The sequence below is a fragment of the Pangasianodon hypophthalmus genome, chromosome 13 (assembly GCF_027358585.1).
Source record: "Pangasianodon hypophthalmus isolate fPanHyp1 chromosome 13, fPanHyp1.pri, whole genome shotgun sequence".
In the NCBI taxonomy this organism is placed as follows: domain Eukaryota; kingdom Metazoa; phylum Chordata; class Actinopteri; order Siluriformes; family Pangasiidae; genus Pangasianodon; species Pangasianodon hypophthalmus.
In genome coordinates, this window is record NC_069722.1 from 19,531,198 (window position 1) to 19,553,878 (window position 22,681).

Sequence of the window (22,681 nt, forward strand, 5' to 3'; positions counted from 1 at the left end):
TTGCACCGTCTCAGATTGCAAGACCCTTCAGCAGATAGTGAGGACAGCTGAGAAGATCATCGGGGTCTCTCTTCCCTCCATCATAGACATTTACAGCACACGCTGCATCCGCAAAGCCACCAGCATTGTGGATGACCCCAAACACACCCCTCACACAATCTCTTCACCCTCCTGCCGTCTGGCAAATGGTACGTTCTGCCCCAGCAGTTTCTTCCCCCAAGTCATCAGACTTCTCGATACTTAGAGACTGGACTGACAACACACACACACTCAACTGAACACCATCCCACTCTCTTTTCAATTTTTGCACATCTCTGTATTTACTACCTGCATTTTTGCTGCTACAGTATTTATAAAATAGTGTATATAATTTTTTGTCACTACATATACTCTCTATCTGCTGCTACTTCAGTAACTGCTATGTCCATATATAGTATAAGCTTATCTGCTGAATACTGTCATAGTATGTTATGTTTACATTTACAGCAACTTATATTGTTACTCTTTTGCACTTCTGTCATATCTGATTCACTTTCTTACTAGAACTGTGTACTAGTCGGTGCCACACTGTATCTTGTTGTCCTGTTTTGGTACTGTCTTGTGCTGTTTACACGTTTGCACATGCACTTTATGTAAAAATGTGTAGTCTCTTGTATTTCTGTGCTGTTTTATGTAGCACCATTGGTCCTGGAGGAATGTTGTTTCATTTCACTGTGTACTAACTAGCTGTATATGGTTGAAATGACAATACAGCCACTTGACTTTACTTGACTTTGGAGCACTTAACTGAATCTGAGCAGAAAGTGTAGCTCTATACACTTCAGAATTCATCCTGCTCCTTCTATCAGCACTCACATCATCAATAAACACCAATGACCCAGTTTCATTGGCAGTTATACATGCCCGTGCCGTAACACTGCCTCCACCACGTTTGACAGGTAATGTGGTATGCTTTGGATCATAAGCCCTTCCTTTCCTTCTCCATACTCTTCTCTTCCCAGCATTCTGGTACAAGCTAGTCTTGGTTTCATCTGTCCTAAGAATCTTGTTCCAAAGCTGGGCAGTTTTTTTTTTTTAGATGTTTTCTAGCAAAGTCTAATCTGGCCTTTCTGTTCTTGAGTGTTACCTTGAGGTAAACCGTCTATATTAACATTCATGAAGGCGTTATGGTGTTACTGAGCTTGCCAGTGCATTCCTTCTTTTTAAGAATGTACCAAATTGTGTATTTGGCCACTCTGAAAGTTTCTATCTCTCTGATAGCTCTGTTCTGTTTTTTCAGCCTAATGATGGCCTCCTTCACTTGCATCGACACCTCTTTGAGCCGCATATTGAGAGTTCCCATGAACAGCTACCAAATGCAAATTCAACACTTGGAATCAGCTCCAGACCTTTTATCTCCTTAATTTGTAATGTAATAATGAGTAACAGGCCACACCTGGCCATGAAACCACTTATCAATTACTTTTTCAATTACTTTTGAGCCTGTGAAAATGGAGGGTCTCTGTAAAAAAAAAATGGCTGTCATTCCTAAACAATTAATGCAATATTTTTGTTAAACCCCTTGAATTACAGCTGAAAGTCTACACTTCAGTCACATCTTGATTAATTTCCTTTCACCACAGTGGATTTGAAATGAAGTAAACATTTCTACATTTTTTGGGTAAAATAAAAGTGATTTATTGAATATTATACTGATGAATTTAATAATATGTACAGTTTTTAATTTGGCAATCTCTGTCCTTGACATGATTCAAGCCTGCCGCACCTCCTTGTCTTCTGGAGATCCATATTTATAAGAAAAGTCATTCTTTCTATTCCTCGCTTGTAAATTCACTTTGGCTACAGTGACTTTTTTTTTTTTTTTTAAACTATGGCTCACTTGCTTAACTATAAGCTTAAATAAATACCCATAGAGTCAGAGGATCTTGTATGCAATTAACAATTTTCTTCCCATTTCAGTTTCCTATCTATGCCATGTTCACGTACCATTCACAATTTCCCATTTTCATAATGTTTCATATTTTGAATTTGAACCTTCAATCACCTTGTTTAAAGGTCTTGGTTGGCATCACAGAGGAAAGGGGAATACAAATGAAGGGATGAACACTTGCATCAAGTCACACCCTGGTGGGGCAGGAGAAAGACATGCCCTATTCATCCTACCAGAGAGAGCACAGTATAGTGCACTGTGCTACATTTGTAACTAATACAATCCACAATCTTTGTAAAATCTAATTTAAAATAAACAAGGTCAAGGCAGAATTTGATTTAAAAAATATCATGGATAATTGCACACAAAATATCTCACCTTAATTAATTAATTAATATCACTTTTGCATAGTTTGTTACAGCACACTTTTAGTTTTGGGGTATAAGTTTACATTACATACACAATGGAGACTCCGGTTTGGAGGCCAAGTGACTTCAGGCTGAAGAGAATCAAATAACTTTATGACCTATTTTCTATGTATATCTATGAAGGGGATACATTTGCTGACTGTAGTGCACCAACTGCACCTCAAATCCATTAAATGGAAGACACGTACAGCTCTTTTTCCATGCCCTGTGTGTTAATCATCCTCTAGGTCTTCGTCAGTTTCGGCTCCATCCACCATTTAAAAAAAGAAACTGTCGATTGTGTTCCTGAAGTCTACGGTGATGACTCATTCCTTATCTAACACTTCTATAAAACTTCATTCAACTCACTTAAATCAGTATATACAGAAATTTAAAGTCAATATTAGAATATAGTCTTTTTTTATATATATATATATATCTTTAATATAACTGCAGATATCACTGTATTCAAAATAACTGGACAATGGGGACAAATTACTTGAAATTTTGCTCCATTTTATTATCTTAAACAAAACCTTTTCAACTGGTAATTTAAATTAACCATCATGAGAATGTGATGTAAAATAAAAACTCAAGAGTAGAGGAAAATATTCACAGTGCAAACATCTCTGAAGCAGATCATTACATGCTGTGCCCACCGCCCATGCTATATCCAGTTGGAACAGTAACAATATTTATCATACCATCATAATTCCTCCAATTACAGGAATAAAAGGGAGATGTAAAAAGGGCACATTTATGTTCACATATCTAAAGTGCCTGTTTTACAGCCTCTACAGAGTTAACGCCAAAAACCATCAGAAAACAACGAACAGATCCAAAATATGCATCAAAAATTCAGAGCAAATTATTACATCAGCCTTCATTGTTATAGGAGGCTCCTCTTTTCATGTGGCAGAGTTTAGCATGGTTAAATCATTAATTTCTATGGAACATGAACAAAGTAATCAGCTTGAACAGTAGTCTTTATAATATGCAGAAAAGTCTTTATTTGCTGTACCATCGAGCTTTATAAAACAACTCGCATGAAGTCTCAAGGTCTTAAACAGGTGCTTCGTTTTGTTCATCCTTTGTCCTGTTGTCTTTCTCGTCCTTATCTTTTTCTTTCTCCTCCTTGTCCTTGTCCTTACTCTTTTTTGATTTCTTTTTCTTATGCTTGTGTTTTTGTCCCTTGGCATCAGACTCTGATTCGTTGCCTGCATGCTTCTTGTGTTTTTTGTGTTTCTTGTGTTTTTTGTGCTTTTTCTTTTCCTTCTTATCCTTCTTATCTTTCTTCTTTTTCTTGCTGTCCTGACTGCCTGGTGAGCTTGGGCTGCTGCTGTGGGCATGGCTTCCAGTGGGGCTAGCGCTCCTGCTGTGGACAGGACTTACACTGCTTTCCTGTCCCTTCTCCTTAAGCTCTGCCTTGTTATCTGGATCTGATGCTTCGCTGTCACTCTCACTGTAGTCTGGAACGAAGGCAGCCTCATCTGTCTCCCGTGTCAAGTCTGAGGACAGACGCATGGAACGGGCTGAAGGAGGCTTTACTCGAGCGTCGCTTCTCTCAGCGTCACTCTTGGTCTCTGTCAGTGTGGTACTTTGGTTCACTCTGTGTTGCTCCTTGTCCTTTGCTATCCGATTATCAGAGTGCCTTGTTCCTTCTCTGTGTACCACCTTGTCTGCTTTGGAGTCCTCAGAGGAAGCCCTTTTGGACTCTCGAGACAATACCTTCCTGTCTGTGGAAGGACTATTTTCAGACATTTTGGACTCCTGGGATGCAGCAGGCATCCTTTTAGTAGTGTCTGTGGGGATTTTTGAGGGTGGAGGTGGCGAGTCCTTCTTCCTGAGCTGTTCTCTTGATTTCGTGTCTCTCTGCCGGAAATCTGTCTGGTCTTTTGTGCTGCTGCGATGGTCCTGTTTTTTGTCAGCGAGACCTGCATTATTTTCCCTACTTGATGGCTTCCTGGATGTTGATGCAGTCCTATCAGTTAGCCTGTCTCTGGAGGATTGAGATGAGGAGCTTCTCTCGCTTCCATGGTCACTTCCTCTCTCCTGCACTCGCTCTCGGTCCTGATTTAACGAACCAGGTTTCTTTCTGTCTGAGACATCGCGATCAAAGTTGCTTCTGTCTCGTTCTTTGCCTCTATCACGCTCCCTTTCCCACTCACTGTCTTTCTCCTTATCACTTGACAGATCCTTGGTTGGTTTAGCCTCAGGATGAACATCTTTAAAGGCATGGAGTGTTTTATTAACCTCTTTGTCGCTAGATTTCGAAGCACCAAGAGCAGCAGAGTTAGCAGCGGAAGCGTTGCCATTTCCAGAAGAGGCATTTGTGACCTTGGATTCATCCTCCTCAGAATCTTCCTTCTCCCATTTGGAGCGAGGTACCTGGATCATAACTATTTCATCCTCAGCAGGTGTTGAACTGTCATTGGTGTATTCCTCCAGCGTTTTCACAACAGTCTTCTTCAGGTCTGGTTTCTCCTCATGCCTTTTGATGGGACTTCCGCCAGTCGAGCTGGTGCTGTCAAGACACGATGGACTTTAATACATAATGTCCACATGCAAAATTTCATTATTTTACATATGATGAGGTAGAGTAGGTGTGTCAGGAGTGAATAACTATGTAATCAACACTTTTATTTGTAAATAATTCTGCAAACTACAGGGTGTCCTTAAAGTCAGGAACCCATGGGAATATGTTGAACAGACATGTCGATCTGTTGAGCAAAACCCGCAAAACACCAAAATACATCTGCTGAAAAAATGCATAGAGCACAAGGCTGAACATGTAAAACATATGTTGTAAATAACAAATACAAAATTAAGTATATGTAGTTTTATGGTTCCTGATTGTTTGGACACCCTTTATATTGATTTTACCCCAATACATTATGGGCTGTTTTGTGTAAGTTTGTCTGTTTTTTTTTTTTTGGTGGTGTATGTTCAGTCCATTTATGCATTTAGAATGTAGCTTTCACATAAATTAACGCATTTAAGGGGAGTTGGTGATATAATGTTCACATCAGACAGCCTGGGGAAAAAAACATGATCTCAGTGACTTGGACTGTGGCATGGTTGTTGGTGCTGGATGAGCTGGTTTGAGTATTTCAGAAACTGCTGCTCTGTCGGGATTTTCACACACAACAGTCTCTAGAGTTTTCACAGAATGGTGTGAAAAACAAACATCATCAAGTGAGCAGCAGTTCTGAGGGCGAAAAACACTTTGTTCAATACAGAGGTCAAAGGGAAAGCGGCCAGACTGTTTCAAGCTGACAAGAAGGCATTGAACAGATTCCTGTTCTTGGGTGACAGGAGCGGAACCCGATGTGGTCTTCTGCTGTTGTAGCCCATCCACTTCAAAGTTTAATGTGATGTACAATCAGAGATGCTTTTCTGTTTACCACTGTTGTATAAAGTGGTGAACCAAGAACAGGAATCTGAGGCTACAGTTGGCAAAGGCTCACAGAATCTGGACAGTTGAAGATTGGTAAAACATTGCCTAGTTATTTGAGTTACCGTAGCCTTTATGTCAGCTCAAACCAGTCAGGCCGTTCTTCTCTGGCTTCTCATATCAACAAGGCGTTTCCATCTGCAGAACTGCCACTTACTGGATGTTTCGTTTGTTGCACCATTCTGTATAAAATCCAGAGACTGTTGTGCATGAAAATCCCAGGAGATCAGCAGTTTCTGAAATACTCAGGCTAGTCTGTCTGGCACCAACAACTATGCTGTGCTTAATGGCATGACACAGTTCCTCTCAAATGATGTACATGCCTTGAAAATAAACAAACAAATTAATAAAACCATCTATCTTAACTGTACTGCAATAAAACCAGACTAATTTTCATAAACATTGAGCACATGTCTATAATTTATAGAACTACTGTACAAGAAACTGGTTCATCTTACCTGGTGTAATCAACCAACGTGGATCCAGAACGGTCTGTGCCATGCACCTGGCGTCGTAGCTTGACCTTTGACTTCTGGTCTAGTTTGTTCTTCCCAGCACCAGATTCCTCTGAAGAAGGTCGCTCAGTACTCCCAATCCTCTTTCCAATCTCACGATTGAGCTTGATCTTTCTAACAGGTTCAGGTTTAATGTCCATCAGGGAAGGAATGGCAGGCTTCTCCTTCTGTACTGGCTTCTCGTTCTCAGCCTTCGGCTTGGGTGAAACGTTGGCCATCTCAGCAACTTCCGCCCTTGGAGATTTGTTTGGCATAAACTCTGGCTCCTTCACAAGTGGCTTTTCCTCCTTTCGTTTTCTTTTCTCCATCTTCATCTCGCTTACTTTGTTGATGGGTTTCTCATCAGTTTTGATGGGCTTTTCCAACTTGGGCTTTCCATCTTTAGCAGGAGGTTTCTCAACTTTAGTCAAGTCTTTGACTGGTTCTTTTTTCACTTTAGGTTCATCTTTGACTGCTTTCTGCTCTTGATGTTGCTTGACCGGTCTAGACTGCATCAATTTGCGAGGAAGCATGAGTTTCTCAGAACTATGGGGTTTGCTTACATCAGTCTTCTGAGAAGGATCTTCTTTGATCCTTTTAATGGCTGGTTCAGTGGAAACAACCCTTTCCCGCCCTGCATCGGCCTCCTTTTCTCTGGCAGGCTTGGTGCTTTTTGCTGGAGCTTCTTTCTTTTGTGTACCACTCTCAGCCTTGCGTTTAACTTTTTCAGTCTTGCTTTTGGTTTTCTCTTTTTTCTCCTTATCTGAAGCACTCTTATAGGGCACAGAGGTGCTATCCATGGGCTCATCCCTGACGGGTGTGGCATCATCACGACTCGAGTTCATCAGCATTGAGTCTCCCTTCCGTTCGTCTTTCTTGGATTCGTCCATCGAGTCGGAATGACTAAATATGTCTCCCTCTTCCCCTTTCCTTTTTTTCCTATGTTTCTTGTGTTTCAGACCCTTAGAGTCCACAGCAGTGCTTGTGGTTGGCTCTCGCTCTTTGGTGGGTTTCAGGCTTTCTTTGTTTATTCCTCGTCCAACTGCCATATTGTTGACATGAAGATGGCCATACTTTTCTGCGCACCTTTCCTGATAAGTCAATGGGCGATTTCTTGGTGGGACGCCGTGTGGTGGATAGTCCTCCCGGCGCCCCCTGCCATACGGCGAGTTGTCTCTGGGCCTGTGAGGTGCGAAACGTTCGGGAGAATAGGTATCTCGTCCACCTGGACCACGACCTCTGATCTGGCCACCTTGTGGCCCCTCGTAATTCTTGAAATACTTCTCATACCACTCTCTGTACTCTCTCTCCCACTCTCGATACCTTTCCCTTTCATAGGGGTCGTTTTGATCAAACACTCGGCCATAGTAAGCTTTGGCGTCATATGGAGGAATCTCTCTGTACCTTCCTCCATATTTGCGGTCCTCTACCTGAGAAGCTGAAGGCAGTTTCTTGCCAGGACTGTGGGTCCTATAAATTGGTGACCTTGAGCGAGAGCGATAGATTCCTCCACTCACTCCTCCTCCATCCCTCCCTCTATATGAAGGAGAGCGTGTTCGGGAACGATGGTATGGAGGTGTGCGGGATCTAGAACGATAACTGCGGCTACGACCTCTGCCTCTTCGGGAGTATGGAGAGTAGGAACGAGAACGGGATCGTGAACGAGAGCGGGAACGTGATCTAGAGCGAGATCGTGATAAGGAACGTGAATAGGAACGTGGAGATCGAGAACGGGATCTGGACTTTGAGTAAGAGTAGGATGAGCCACTGTAGGAGGAGCGATATGGAGACTTTGACCTGTAAGGAAAATAACAGCACACTGTCATTATCGAGTCTCACTTCAATTGATCTTCAGTTGGAAAAACCTTTGGTTAGAAAATACATACCTGGAATAGGACCGTCTTCTCTCCTTCTGGATCTTTCTGTACTCCAACAACTCTTTGGCAAAGTCATTGGTAAACTCCTCAAGTTTGGACTTCTCCCTAACAGGAAATCAATAAGGGAATGATTTATTCAAAAACAAGGAGGGAAATAAAACTAGACTACTAAATGAAGTAGAGCAAACATATGATGTCTACATTTCAAAATATTAATAAGGTATATTATGAGTTCAAAGCAAAAGTCATCACTCGCAACTTAACAAATTTAGAAATAGCTTAAAAAAGTTACAGTTTACATACTCTTCCTTCAATCGACGCTGTTGTCTATAGAACTCCTCCTTGGAGAGAAAATGTGCTGATGGTATTGGGGGTACTGGGGGGTTTGTGAGTGGGGGCTGAGTCCCTGGCGGTGCCCAGGGACTAGGTACATTTGCTGGGGCAGGCGGGTAACCTGGGGGAGGCATGTTGTAAGGGGGGGCAGGTTGTTGCCCCTGAGGGAACTGCATTGGGTACTGTGGGGGCACGACACCAGGTGGGTGGGGCATAGTATGCTGAGGGGGAGGGAAAAGAGAGGGTGGATAAAGGGTCGGAGCAACAGGAGGAGGCTGCACTGGAGGAACCGGTGTCCTCGGGTGCCGATCATTAGGGAGGGGCCGGCCTCGGGCTGAGGACCTAAAAAAATGAGCATAACCATTTTCTATAGCTTTTTAGAATTTGTTTACTTTGAGTACTTTATTATTTACACAAGATAATTTTGCCAGACACATTCAGCTTTCTAACGTTAAAAATACTAAGCAAAAACTGCTGTAACAAGCAACAATACTCACGGATCCCATGCAGGCCGGGTTGCCGGCATTCTTGGGGCACCAGGCCTCAATGGTCCTAAGAATTAAATTATTCAGCATGTCAGAATCAGAAAACAGACAGCAAACAGACAGAAGTCTCCACAGAAAATAAGCTATCACAAATTATTTCCAGTATCTTTTATTATTCATCTTCAAGGCACAGTTACTTTCAGATTTTCAGTATGCTAACGTACACATTATAATCAATGTAATCGGTTTGCCTGTAGAACATTTAAAGAAATTTACTTTCAGTACTTAAAGAACACAAAGAAATATCACAATTTATCAGCATTTCCGCTGACCCTGATAAATCTGATTTTATTGGCCAAACGATCAATCAATAAGACCCGGTCAGATGCTATGTCTGTGTTGTGCTGTGTATATAGATGTACAAAGCCTCACCTGATCTGGGAATGGGGAGAGGAAGCGTGTGCACATGCGGCTGGCTGATCACTGGAACGTGGTGCCCCTAAGAAAAAGAAACAACAAAGAATGTCTCTGATGTACATATAAAACGGCCTTATTAAATTTTAAATGTCAGACTGTGAACCCATGAGCATTTGCAATACTTTTGGAATAACTGGAGTAGGAAGCAGACTGTCAGATAAAACCGCAGATGTTGGTTGTGTTTCTGGCTCTCTGTGGGGAAAAAACAAATACTCTGCATCAAATACACAGAAAGCAATAAAACCAAATCTTTCAACTTTAAATTATTTAATCTGTTATGTTATTCATATGAGAGTAACAGAATTTAACAATATTGCCACAATATACAGCAATAATGTTGCTGAACTTGGCAAACAATTCAGAAATATATAAACAATATTGCAGGACATTGTCCAAATACACTAAAATTTAGCACCAGTGCTGAAAAACAGCAATATTAAGCAACAATGCAGCTAAATACAGCTAAACTGTAGCTTACTTAGGCATGACAGCATCATCCTGCTTGGGCTGCTGTGGGGGAGAAAGAGCCACTGTGGGGGGGCCACTACTGTTCCCAGCCACAGTTGAAGCATCAACCTCAGGGGGCGTCGCCGAGGACTGCTGAGTGACAGCAGTGGGTGGTGTAACGGCAGGGGGTGGGGCTACAGCAGCAGGTGGGTTCTGGGGCGGTGTGTTAGTGCGTAGCGGATCCTGCTGGCGGGAATTTAGAAGTTTGAGGGGCTGAACAGGGCGCTGGACGCGGGGCTGAGGCTGGGGAGTCGGGACAGAACTCTGAGCGGCAGCTTTGCGAATTCTCTTGGTGTAGCCCGTTTCATTCCTGAAGTTGTTCACAGCCTGGACAATTGAAAGTTGAACTTTGTTGTAAGTGTATATAGATACAGATGTTACGCAACCATGTTACAAGAGCTAATTCGATTTTAGATGCATCTAAAATGCTAGCCTTTCCATCCACATCTTATACATTCTTACTTGACGTAGGAATTTGTTGGCAATTAAAGCATCAGGTGAAACTTCAGACTGGTTGCAGGTGGGACAAACGTGTTCCTCTGACTCCAGCAGACTTGTTCGAATACCTGTGGAGACAGTGAACATGATAAGAATTTATATACCACTACTGAATAAGTGGTTCTTTGATGGGTATGAAATCTCTGTAACTTCTACAAACTCAGTACAGTAACACTCCCCTACCTACTGTTGTGTTAACAATACTCAGTACACAGTAATATCTTTTTTCTTCCAAGACCTACAATGATGAAGTGAAATCCTCACATAGCGTAAAGCAAGAAAATGAGAAACCGTGATTGTTCTGACTCACATTCATCACAGTAGCTGTTTCCGCAGCAGGGAATCACAACTGCATCCGTCATGAGGTCTTTACAGATCAGACAGAGCAGCTCATCTGGAACGGGATCTTCATCATCAGAGGAGGAAGACTGTTCCTGAGGGACAAAGGGTGGCTTCTCCTTCTTTCCAATTGCATAAGCTTCACTGTTAAAGCACAAATATTGCAAGGGCAAATATTTTGAACACAGTTACAAAATACTAAGGACTAGGCATCAGAGGAGGAACACTATGGACTAGCATGTGCTGATCATTGGTCACACTCTAGTTTGGATAGTAGAATATTGTGCATGTTATATATCTTACACATTGTGTAACCAACAATCAGCAGTGGACTACACAGGCCTAGTGTAATGTTTAGAGAGTTTGTCCTTACGCGTCAATGGTGGGAATGGCGTAAGTGCCTGTGTTGGTCAGCATGGCACCTTTAATATTTGGATCGTCCACTTCCATCATGAAGCTGCGAGGAATCCCTGTGCTCTTTTTAATCCGCTGAGGCGCCTCAAAACTTTTATCCTGCTAACACAACAGTCAGGTCCAATTACGATTAGGGAAATTTTTTTAAACATAATTTTTATTAATATTTTGTGGCACTAGCCACAAAAATACTTCAGATTTTTTAAGTGTCATATTAAATGGGAATTAATTTAAATTAAATATTAGTTGACTTGCTTTCTAAAAATATTACAACTTTTTCACTTGCTCTTCCTATTTATAAAAAAAAACAAGCACAGTCCCTTTTTTGGATTTTGATCTGTATGAAAGGTTGCAAACTACAACTATTATTAATATTACTATTATTAATATTAATAAAAACCCAGTTACCCCATTGGTTGGGCAGTTTCGAATGTAGTGTCCACTCTTCCCACAGCGAAAGCAGGTGTAATTTGGAGGAGGAGGGCCCACCAGCTTCTTTGTGTAACTGAGGAGAGAAAAATCTCAAAGTAAAACAAATTCCTTTCAACTAATTAAGTTTAACTAAACCACTTTCCCAAAGGAAATACTGTGGCTTGGAAGATTATGAAAGTGATGGCAGGATGAAAGGAAGGAAGAAGGGATAGCAGAGTCTCTTTAAGCTGGGATCATCACAAAAAAGGTGGAAGAGTGCTAATTAATAGGACAGTATATTTCAATAATCATATCTTGGAGAACAAGTAATATATGTAATGGTTAATACTTACTGAATGGGGTCGTATTCATGATTGGACTGTGACATCATTGCTTTGATTTTGTCTTCCTCTGAGGCGTTCGCCTCTGCCAGATTCGCCGTCTGTTCAACAGGCAATAACGTTTTCAAATGATGACACGTTAATAATGCAAATTTAAAATATAACTAGTTAAGGAGAGCCCAGAGATCCTTCAAGCTGTAAAGAGAAGCTTCTCCATTGCTTTATTTGTTTAAAAATGCTGGATAAATCTCTGACAGGGAGTACTGTAAGCCCCAAATGATAAAATATTAACATTTTCCTTTTCAGAGCTTTACAACAAATTAGTAATCCAATAAATTCACAAATACATGTGCAGCATTTCATCACTAACTAAAAGAGTTGCAAATGAGATTTGAAAAATATATGAAAAATGACTTGCATGTTATTCTGAGTTTTTAAGATTTACACATAATATGTCACCACACACTTTAGTTTCCACGATCTAAAAAGACCTGCTTTGTTATATTACCAAAATATTTCAATCATTTGCGCATGCACAGTTCAGCATGATGCAGGTTCTACACTTTGCTGTTATCTAGCACCACTGGTTACATGAGCTGATCATTGTTATACTTTGAAATATGTTGCTACATAAAATATCTAAGTAGTGCTGATGATCTTTTTATAAATTCTATAATTTACTGCAATTACGGCACACGTTTCTATAGTAGAAAACAATCTTGAAAAAGTGCACTACAACTTTGAGATCAAATGACACAATGAGTCTCAGCAACATTTGGGTTATATTACCAAAGAGACATTACTACCATGCTTACATTTAGCAAGCTAAGGTAACATGACCTAACGAGCACGGTGTGTAATGCACTAGCTAGCATTATAGATGATCCAGCTAGATCATCCAGTTTTCTAGTTAGCTATACTGTTAGTCTTTTTAAACAGAGTTAAGCAACTATCTGAATTTGAATCGAGGCTGAGAGCATTGTGTTGTGCCAGGAGTGATGACACAATTGACCCATAGCCGAGGTTGACTTAAGTGGACTAAAAAGTTTGGGGTAGGAATCATGATATGAAATTGTATAACAGTACATATCTAGACAAAATCAAACAGCTTAATTTCAAGAATCAGCACTTACATTCTGTATATTCAAAAAATAATAAACTTAAAAAATAAGAAAAGATCGATCATACTGGAAAAATGCGCTTTATGGTTGTTGCCATTATAAAGTCCATATCTGAGATATCTTCACAATAAAACAGTCCATGTTTCAAAAAAAAAAACCAAAAAAACAAAACAAAAAAACTTCAGAGGGGCTTCGAAGTTGGAAAGTGGCTTCAAAGAAAGAAAAATCCAGTATGGATAAATTCAGTTCTTTATTATATTGGGAAAAAATAAAAGGCTTTTGTGCACTCCCTTCCACAGCGATAAAGCAAGACAGAGAGCATCCTCTTTACAGCACCAAGCATTCTCATGGCTCACACACTTTATATTAATAATCACAATTACAGAGTCCCCAGGCTGCAATTCATAATTATAGCATTAACATATAATCTTAAATGACAAATGAGTTGTTATAACTAATAAACATGAGTCAAAGCTTGTTTGTTTTAGAGTCATTCGTTTCTCTGCTCATTTATTTTGCCAAATCTCGATAAGGCCGCGTGACATGAAGGTCTGGAGGTGTACAACGATGAGTACAGTGTTCTAAGTACATAATAGTTGTCTCGGATCCTTCCACACACAGAAACAGTTTGTTCCAATTTGACACAGTATCAGATCTGAGCGGCATCACAACAAACCATTTCTGAACAGAAAGAAGGATCTGATTATCTAACTATTCGTCATCTTCTATAAGAGCAGATTTTACAGTAGTTCTGGCTGCGAGGCAAATCACAGGTTTATAATAATACGTTATGTCTCTGTAATAACTTACAGACAGACTTGTATGGCAGACGCTCCATAAATGCATTAAAAACATGTCATTACTGATATGGAGTTTCCTGTGAGGAAAGGTATATTTAGCATTTTTGGAAGGAGTCTCCAGTGTCAGTACTTTGTTAGAGTCAGAGATAAAGCTGTTCCTTTAATTTTTCAACATGAGAAAATCTTCAGAACAGATGACTTTGTGGCTTCTCTGTAACATGACAAGCTGCAAATTTTTTTAATTAACTTCAACAGAGATAAAATAAAAAGAGAGGCTGGTGAGGGAATGACTGTTGCTGCTATAACGTAAGTAATAAGAGGACCTTGTTTCATGTACGTTCCACATTAAATTCAGAATTAAGTATGAATAAACAAAAATATATATATACACTAAACCTCCAAACCCTTAGGTCATATCAGTCTTACGAGGTTAAACATTGGGACATTTCCCATCAAGATAAAGCTGAGCAGAAAAACGTCTTTAAAGTTTGTAACACCATTCGAGTCACCTAGACTCACACTCAAAATGATTTAACTAAAAACCTTCAGAAAGATAATACCAACACAAAAATCTAATCTAAATCTAAGCAAATCTGTCTTTGCTTGACAGTCAAACATCAAACACGCATGCAGAAAAGTTGGTAATTACATATAAACCCTTGATGTGTGTAAAAAATGTGGAAAGACAAACCACGGGATTTCTGCAGTAGCCCAAACTGTGTGCGTTACTGATAACTCATCAATCATGACGGGCATTTGCCAATAATCAGTTATACCATATGTATCACGATATTCAAAGAAGAACTTTATTATCCCAGCAATTTCCCCCTGGGATTAATAAAGCTCTTTGAATCTTGAATATTCAATAAACGATAGTATTACTGTGGTTATTTTAAACAAGTTTAAAGAAAAGTGAATTAGAACATGATGATAAACACTATTTCACCTCAAGACAATACTTATTTGACTTTTTTTTTTTTTTTTTTTTAAATTCAACCCATTTTTCCTACGTTATTCCAGAATCTGTAAAAGATTCAATGCAATACCACATAAAACATACCAAATGACAAAATCAGAAACTATGTTTATTTTAAACATGTCTTTTTTCAACAACAGAATATTGTGATTTAAAAGAAGCTACACTGACATGCACTACTTTTACACACGATTAAATAAACATATTAAATGTACCTTAGAGAGCTGGGCCAGAGAAATGGAGGGAGAATCATCAATCTGTTTATGAAAAACAAAATATTGGACAAGAAATTATATTGCAATGACATCAGACAATGCAATGGCTCCAAACTGAGTCACGACATATTAAAATACAAACTTGTATTCGATACAAAGGAAGCGCAAATTTTAAACATACATATACATAAACTTCTTTTAAACCATTTTACAAAAGTGCTTCGTCCTCGCTAGTTGAATTAGCGCCACGTCTTCGGTCAAAACATGCTGAAAATGTTAAGAATGCCACAGCTGACTTTACCGTAATGTACAGATCTTCGTTTGGCGCAAGTTCAGGACAAAAGTGAAAACACGAGGCCGTATGAATGATGTTATAACATTTTAAAACGCAGGCATTTTATTGATAAAGCTCAACGTTGTTCAGCATCATACAAACAACACTTACTTTAGTCGGAAATAAAAATGAGTGGCACTGATGAGACACCATTGCAAACTGGAACACAGACGATTTAATAAAAATAATGGTAGATGAGATTTTTACGGTTAGCCATTTTGTTCAAGTGTAGCAAATTATAAAAATCACTTGATCATGACACAGAATAAACATAACATTTAAATTAGAATAAATAATTGCAAAAAATTCAACATTTACACAAATGTGACTGACAAGTGTCATCATACACAAGAAAAGACCAGGTACAGTTACCATGGAAACAAGCACAGCTCAATCCAGTAATAGAAAAAATATAAATTAAAATATCAATGTCATGATGTCAATAAGTTCAAAACAATGCTAGATGCATTACTGTACATAATGCGGCATACTTATCCTTCACAGAGTTGATTATAAGATCAACAGCATCTAAAGCTTTAACAATAAAAAATACTGTGTAAAAATACATCCCACCCCCCAAAATACAAGATCCAAAAAAGAACGGAAAAAAAAAAAAAAAAAAAAGAAAGCAGTGTAAATACCAACCCTAATTGGTACTAATGTTTAAAAGATCAACAGCTCATACAAACTGTATGACCTCCTTTACAAAATCCACGTGTGTGAGCATTATAAGGGTAAGCACTGGGTTAGTAATTAATGGAAAATGCTTAATTTTTGCAATTTGTCATTTTGAGTCAAATAACTGCAGATCATTTGACCTCTTTGCTAAGCTAAAGGGAGCAACTTCTGCTAAACAGTTAAAACCTTGTAAACAAACTTCATGTTAATTGGTACCAACATTAATAAATTAGAATTCTTTCTAAGTCCATTGTCTCTAATTACGAATACATTCGCATCTGTAGTGGCGTACTTACTACATATACATATATATACAGACACACACACACACTCACATATACATACATACAATAGTATATGAATTTAAAACATTATATATAATGTTTTAAATATATATATAATTATAGTATTTATGTATATATGTGCGCGTGTGTGTGTGTATAATGTATTATACACACACACACACACCCCAATTTCATATATACACAAACCCAAAATTCAACAAAATTCATTCGAAACTCAGACGGATTGATTTAGCTCTTTTGCCAAATGATTCTGTGGTGGAGAATATCTAGATGCAGAAGAAGCCACAAGATGGACAAAAAAGTCAGGTTTGTGTGAAGTTGCACATTTGGGAATATCTGAACACTGAAGAATGGAGAAAATTAAACATTAACTCTAGCAAGACTTCTTTGAAATAAATTACATCTTTCCTAATTCTTGGGCAATCCTGATAATTTGCTGTTATCCTGGTAAGCTGTTGATAAGGTTAATCATACTTAACTACCTGCTGAGTGTTGGTAAAACAACTGACGACAAATTTAGGTAATAAATGGTTTCATAAAAGATAAGAAGGAATAAGTTTTCTTTTCTTTTTTTTTTTTTAGGACCGGCTAGTCACCAGTGCTGTCATGTTCACAGTTTTCATGCTGAATCAAGCTATTTATGAATTTTTATTAAATGAACAAGACACGCCTGTGAGACACGTAATAGGTTGATATATATATATATATATATATTTTTTTTTTTTGCAGCTTGGGCATTTTGCATAAATTACATGAACTGCTATATTAGAACATATACGGGCCATGCAAAGTCTCTTGTCATCTTTACTGTTCTCAAAATAAGCTCCATTTGCTGTATGAATGTAGGCTATTTATATCAGTGATTTAGTTATTTATTCTCAAAACTACACACGTTAATTGACAATACATGCAAAAAACACATTGATGAAATAGCTCAGCTTCTTCATGTTTTTTTCCTCCTCGAACTCGAACAGTGCATGCTGGCACTCTCTCTTTAATTCACATTTTATTTCAGTCTGTACTTTCTTTGTGGAATTGCTAAAATGATTACAGTACGAGTATGCTTTTATCGACCAATCAAAGCAGCCAGTTGTCTTCTTTGGGAAATGACGTCTGATGACTAAAACATTTCGATTTAGTTTTTGTTGGGTATTGGCTAGTATGATGGTGCCTGAATCTGAAGTGACATCAAGCTGTTTTTGGCAAATTGGAAAACTCTGCTACTGACGAAATATGACTGATCACACGTGGTCAGGTAAAATGCATTAGAGACACAGGAAAAATACCAGGGGTGAAGAGCTACCGGACTGGGCTGATCCAAACACAAGAAGCCAGCCATTTAACATCAAGTCATGGAATAATCAGCAAGATCTGGTCTGCCTTTAGTTACTCAGCACAGTGATTAAACTGGCTTCTTGGGTTCAGCGAATTACTTCGTTTTACATGCCATCTTTTCATAGTCTGGACTATAGGTGGCACAACTAATCACATTTTATCATTATTGAGATGCAAGTTTCCATAATGAATACACTGAAGCGCTGTGATAACAGAAGGGCATAAATTCGGGAATGGGGAAACTAAAACTGCTTTATTTGTGAACAGCAGCAGTGGCTTTCTTGTGCTGTCCACTTTCTGAGGGTGACATCATTAGATTACAACCTCAGAACAAAAACACAACAGTGTTTTTAGTTATATACGTGTAAAAAAAAAAAAAAAAAAAAGACTGAAAATGGTGAACGCTGTTAGGTCAACTGGCAGGGGGAAAAAAGAAACACAGTACGTGAGGAAAACTGAAAATAGCGACATCTCTCAAGTTTGGCAATTCAGTTTAAATTTTGCATAAAATGTGCCAAGCATCTGTGGCCTTTAAAAAAAAAAAAACTGTAAAAGCAATTTTACAATTTAAATACTTGTAAAAAGCAATTTTACACTGAATTCTTACTCGAGTTAACATATAACATTCCACATTTTCTGTGACTGAATCTCACTAGGTGCACTACATAGGGTGTACAGGGCCATTACATTACACTCTAGGTAGCCTGCATTATTAATGGGTTGGAAATCATTTGGGATTCGGCTGAACATTTTTTGTTCGTATTGAGATAAGACACTGTCACGCTGATCAAAAGTCAAGAACATCTCGCGTTAAGGACGGTAACTGAGGACGCAGTCATGGAGAGACAGGAACACACACTCGTTCCGTCATTATTTATTCCAAAGAATCCCCGTTCATCACATCATCTGTTTATCCACACCATAATGTTTACACCAACATTCAAAATGTGCATGAAAACAAGTGTTTCATAAAGTGCACTATTAAATATACTTATCAAGTGAGAGTTGGACACTTCATTTAATAAATTAGTGACAATCAGGTACCTTCACCTGAGCAATAATATTAAGCATTACTATTATCATTAACTGTTATAACAATTAGCATAAATTATTTAAACAGACAGTGAAGCTGTTTGCTGAACTTAAAAGAAAATAAAAAAAAAATTTTATTCATAAAACAGAAAGACAGATTGTACAAAGTACAACAGACAGACTTTTTTAAGATCTTATAAAGATCAGTGTGATCAGACAGTACATCAAACTGTACAGTATACCCCCAGAGTGTGTTCAGTGTGCAGTACAGTGCAGCAGCAAGTGCACACACCTCCATACACAGGGATCAATGTAATTACCAGTCTCAGCACAACACATGACATGAAAGAACAAGGCACGTGCGGGTGAGAGAAAAATGGTGTGTAGTGCGTGTGTGAAAGATTAGAATAAATGAGCTGGTGTTACATACGGCTTTTGAAGTTCCAACTGATGGTTCAGATCGATCACTGCAACACAAACACAATGACAATCAGAGGGGAGCTCAACACAAGCACTACTACAAACAAAAGGACACATAAACTGACACAAAGACATAAGCAATGAGAGCAATTCTGCAGCAGGTCTATCTGTGCTCTGTACTGCATCATTCACACAAGATGGAATTGGTCCTTCCTTCCTGTGTGTCTATATAACGTTCCATATCAGTCCAACTGTCTGTATCTGTCCATCTACCAATTTGCATATATATGTATTTTTCTTGTCTATTGCTGCCTAAATGATAGCCAAAAATATCTACTGTACTTCCCACAATGGTCTGGATAGTGTACATTCTGGTGCTTTAGTGTGTACATGACCCCGAGTCTGAGGTAGAGGTGTGCACAAGACTGTTTATTAATCCCATTCCCACCCACTCCTGAAGGAATTCTGACTAATCCCACCCTCTCCTGCAGAAAGTTTGACTAATCCTGCCCATTCCCACAGCCAGTATTGACTGCACCTACATGAACGTAAGCACTAAACTCAATAACTCAAGCACCATATACGGTCTCGTGTTAATGAACGTAGACTTTCTTTATCCTGTGAGCTCCATATCTGACTACAAGCAAGAAGGTAAAAACCACCCGCTCCCGCAAGACGCAGCCCCAGTGCACACCCCTACCCTGAGGTTTGGGATTAACGATGGTGAGACGTAAAAAAAAAGCTGACTTACATGAGAAATGTTTTGCTGGCTGCCTTTACACCACCGATTGGTATTCGTCTGATGATGACGGATGAGTTTTTGGGGATCAGAGCGCCATCATCAGTGTATTCTGGGGCAGAAAAAAAAACACACCACAAAGACAACACAGAAACAACTAATTAATAACAAGCCTGGACAACACACAATGACATGGTCACAGCTGAAATAAAACAAAAGATTTTAACAATTAAATGAAGGTTTTAACCTACATAGGTCAATACATTACCTAATAACAATAAAAATTCAACAATTTAGAGCAGACAACAGTTTCTGAGGTGATCAGACTGCCAAATATTACTTTTAATAATCAGACCAGTCCAAGCCAAAATGCCACTGTAACTGGGTTTTTTTTGTTTGTTTGTTTTTTTTAAATAAAAAATACTGTTGTCTAGAGCCCAACCAGTGTAAAATAAAATGATTTAATGATGCATTCATAACATTATCTGGGGCAAATGCGAATCCCTCAGATTTTCAGCATTAGGGAAATCACTGTACGCTCACCGAGCACATTATAAGAACACCTGTACACCTTCGTGCAATTACCCAGTTATCAGCAGCACATCAGTTAATGTTCACATCAAACACCAGAGTGGGGAAAATGTATTCTTGGAAATCTACGAGTTACCGTAACATTCCTGTCAGTTCAGAACCCCTGAGTCTCCGTTGAACCCACTCATCACCTGGGGGTCTCCGCTCGCAGAACTGCCCCTCACCAGGCGGGTTTTGTTTTTCGCACCATTGTGCATGCAAACTCAGACTGTTGTACATGAAAATCTCAGATTTCGGTTTCTGCAAAAGTCAAACCAGCACCTGTGGTACCAACAACCATGTTTTTTTCCCCCCATTCTGATGTTTTTATGTGAACATTAACATGTTTGATGTGCTGCCATGATTGACTGATGGGATAATTGTACAGATGAGCAGCAGCTCCTATTAAAAGTGACGTTACTGTTCTAACCTGGAAGCCTTTCACCTTCTGTATAACTGCTATTAAGTATCTTTGATTTCTGGCCAGACCAGAGACAGTTAACACAGGTGTGTGTGTGTGTGTGTGTGTGTGAGTGAGAGAGAGATTGATCTTACCTTCTTTAGTCTGGGCGTTGGTGATCTGGAGGTCGCAGTCGGCGGCCTTCAGCTTCTCTCGCCCCATGATCTGGCGCTTCAGCTCGCTCACGGTGATGTGCAGCCCGTCGAAAGTCACCGTGTCGTAGTTAAGTTTAGAGGAAAACTTGTAATGAACACAAGACATTTTTTACACACACGCTTTTCTGTCAGATCAGAGTACCTACTATCAACACAATGAGCTAACTCTCCCTTTCCTCTCTATGCCAAGGCCAACAAACCCCATTCAGCCCATAGCCCAACAACAGCAGCGGTAAGAGCAGCTAAAGAAACCCCGCAGGATGTCATGATGGATCCACAGGCGGTTAATGATTACCAAACACTACAATGAGTCCGGAATTAAAGAGATTACAACGAGAAATAAGGGTCCGGTGATGGGGAGGTCAGTGTTCATTAAAAGGTCCGTGTGAAAGCCGGAACAGGCTTCACGGCGTCAGACCGCAACGTCCACGTTCAACAACGATTTTACATATGTAGAGATTTCCAAAGGTAGTCCAAGTCAGAGGCAAAAAACGCAGTCCCGATCAAGAATTAACTGAAGATTAAATGCTCCAGAGGCGCTCCAATGTGAAATCCAAAAATTATGAAGAAAACAAAGCGGGAGAGGCCTAAAGCAATGCGGCTAGGGAAACTAGCAGCAAGCTTAAAATGGAAACGGTCTAAAACACGAAAGAAAACAAAACAAAACACGAACAGTAAATACAATATCCAGCTTCGTATTAGTTCCTGCAACAATTAAACCAATTGTGCAGGAGTTCCAAGCGCCATTGTAGACATTTTAAAGAAACACATTTTAGGTATGAGTGCGTGTTTCGCTAAACAGGCCGTTCACTCAACGGGGTTAACCAAAGAGAAACGCAGGGGCAACGGCATTACGTCATAAATATGAGACCAATGCCGCGCTCGTCTTAAACTCGTAACTCAAAATTTATGACCTCCTCCTAGGAAAAAACGACCTTGCTCGTCGACTCGGGACGTTTCTTTTTTTTTTCTTTCCTCGGGACAGTCTTCTCCACCACGAGTTCAACAAGTGACATCAAATCAACATGGCTGTTCAAAGCATGAACAGTAAACAAATGCTGCACTCGACCTAACTCGGAAGTGGGAAGTCGGAACTCGGATTGATGTCATTTTCAACCTCCGTGCATTCGAGTCGCCATGTTCGTCTTTTGTTAGCATTAAGCTAGCCAGCTAACAGCGACGAGTGATGTATATTTTCCTCTTGAAAACAGCAAACTGTGTATTCAGTGTTGTAGATATAAATAACGAATATGTCTGTATGTTGACTAATCTCTCGTATATACAGCATAACTCGTTTAAAGGTAAGAAGTGCTACGTTGTTTACTTCTGATGCACTGCACAGACATGTTGATTTGACGTCACTCCATGAACTCAGAGGAACTCGTAGTTGAGAAGACTATCCCGAGTTTCCGAGGAGGAATTTCGTGTTGAGGGGGAGTTTTCTTTGGTTTTCCGGGTCGGAGGTTGGGAATTACGAGTTCTAGTCGAACGCAACGTTTTCTCCATTTTGTAGCTCGACTGCACGAAGGACGAAAATGAAGTACTTACGAGCTCCGACTTTCTGCTTCCGGGTC

General features: G+C 39.5%; 1 protein-coding gene across 2 annotated transcripts; it reads right to left on the reverse strand.

Annotated features, from left to right (window-relative positions):
• Positions 1-2,832: 2,832 nt before the first annotated feature.
• Positions 2,833-22,461, reverse strand: rbbp6 (retinoblastoma binding protein 6). Of its 2 annotated transcripts, none has more exons than XM_026917051.3 (17): positions 21,048-22,461; positions 19,935-20,034; positions 19,194-19,230; positions 15,080-15,121; positions 11,980-12,068; positions 11,624-11,720; positions 11,175-11,314; positions 10,773-10,945; positions 10,427-10,530; positions 9,936-10,291; positions 9,580-9,649; positions 9,413-9,479; positions 8,993-9,047; positions 8,466-8,837; positions 8,172-8,267; positions 6,250-8,082; positions 2,833-4,861 (listed from the first exon to the last, which is right to left on the reverse strand). In XM_026917051.3, the coding sequence occupies exons 1-17, from the start codon at positions 21,211-21,213 to the stop codon at positions 3,400-3,402; spliced, it is 5,259 nt and encodes a 1,752-aa protein (XP_026772852.3). In that variant the 5' UTR covers positions 21,214-22,461; the 3' UTR covers positions 2,833-3,399. The 2 variants fall into 2 exon arrangements, with proteins under 2 accessions (XP_026772852.3, XP_026772851.3); XM_026917050.3 differs by having other exon boundaries at positions 11,175-11,317.
• Between the last annotated feature and the right edge of the window lie 220 nt (positions 22,462-22,681).

What these genes read in the sequence shown, in the direction of transcription:
- rbbp6 (XM_026917050.3), bottom strand. Translation starts at nt 21,213, where the DNA reads ATGTCTTGTGTTCATTACAAGTTTTCCTCTAAACTTAACTACGACACG. An exon ending in TCTCCCCATTCCCAGATCAG is followed by an intron (nt 9,048 to 9,412) that starts GTGAGGCTTTGT and finishes TTTAATTCTTAG; the next exon opens with GACCATTGAGGCCTGGTGCC. An exon ending in AGAAGACGGTCCTATTCCAG is followed by an intron (nt 8,083 to 8,171) that starts GTATGTATTTTC and finishes TTTTCCTTACAG; the next exon opens with GTCAAAGTCTCCATATCGCT.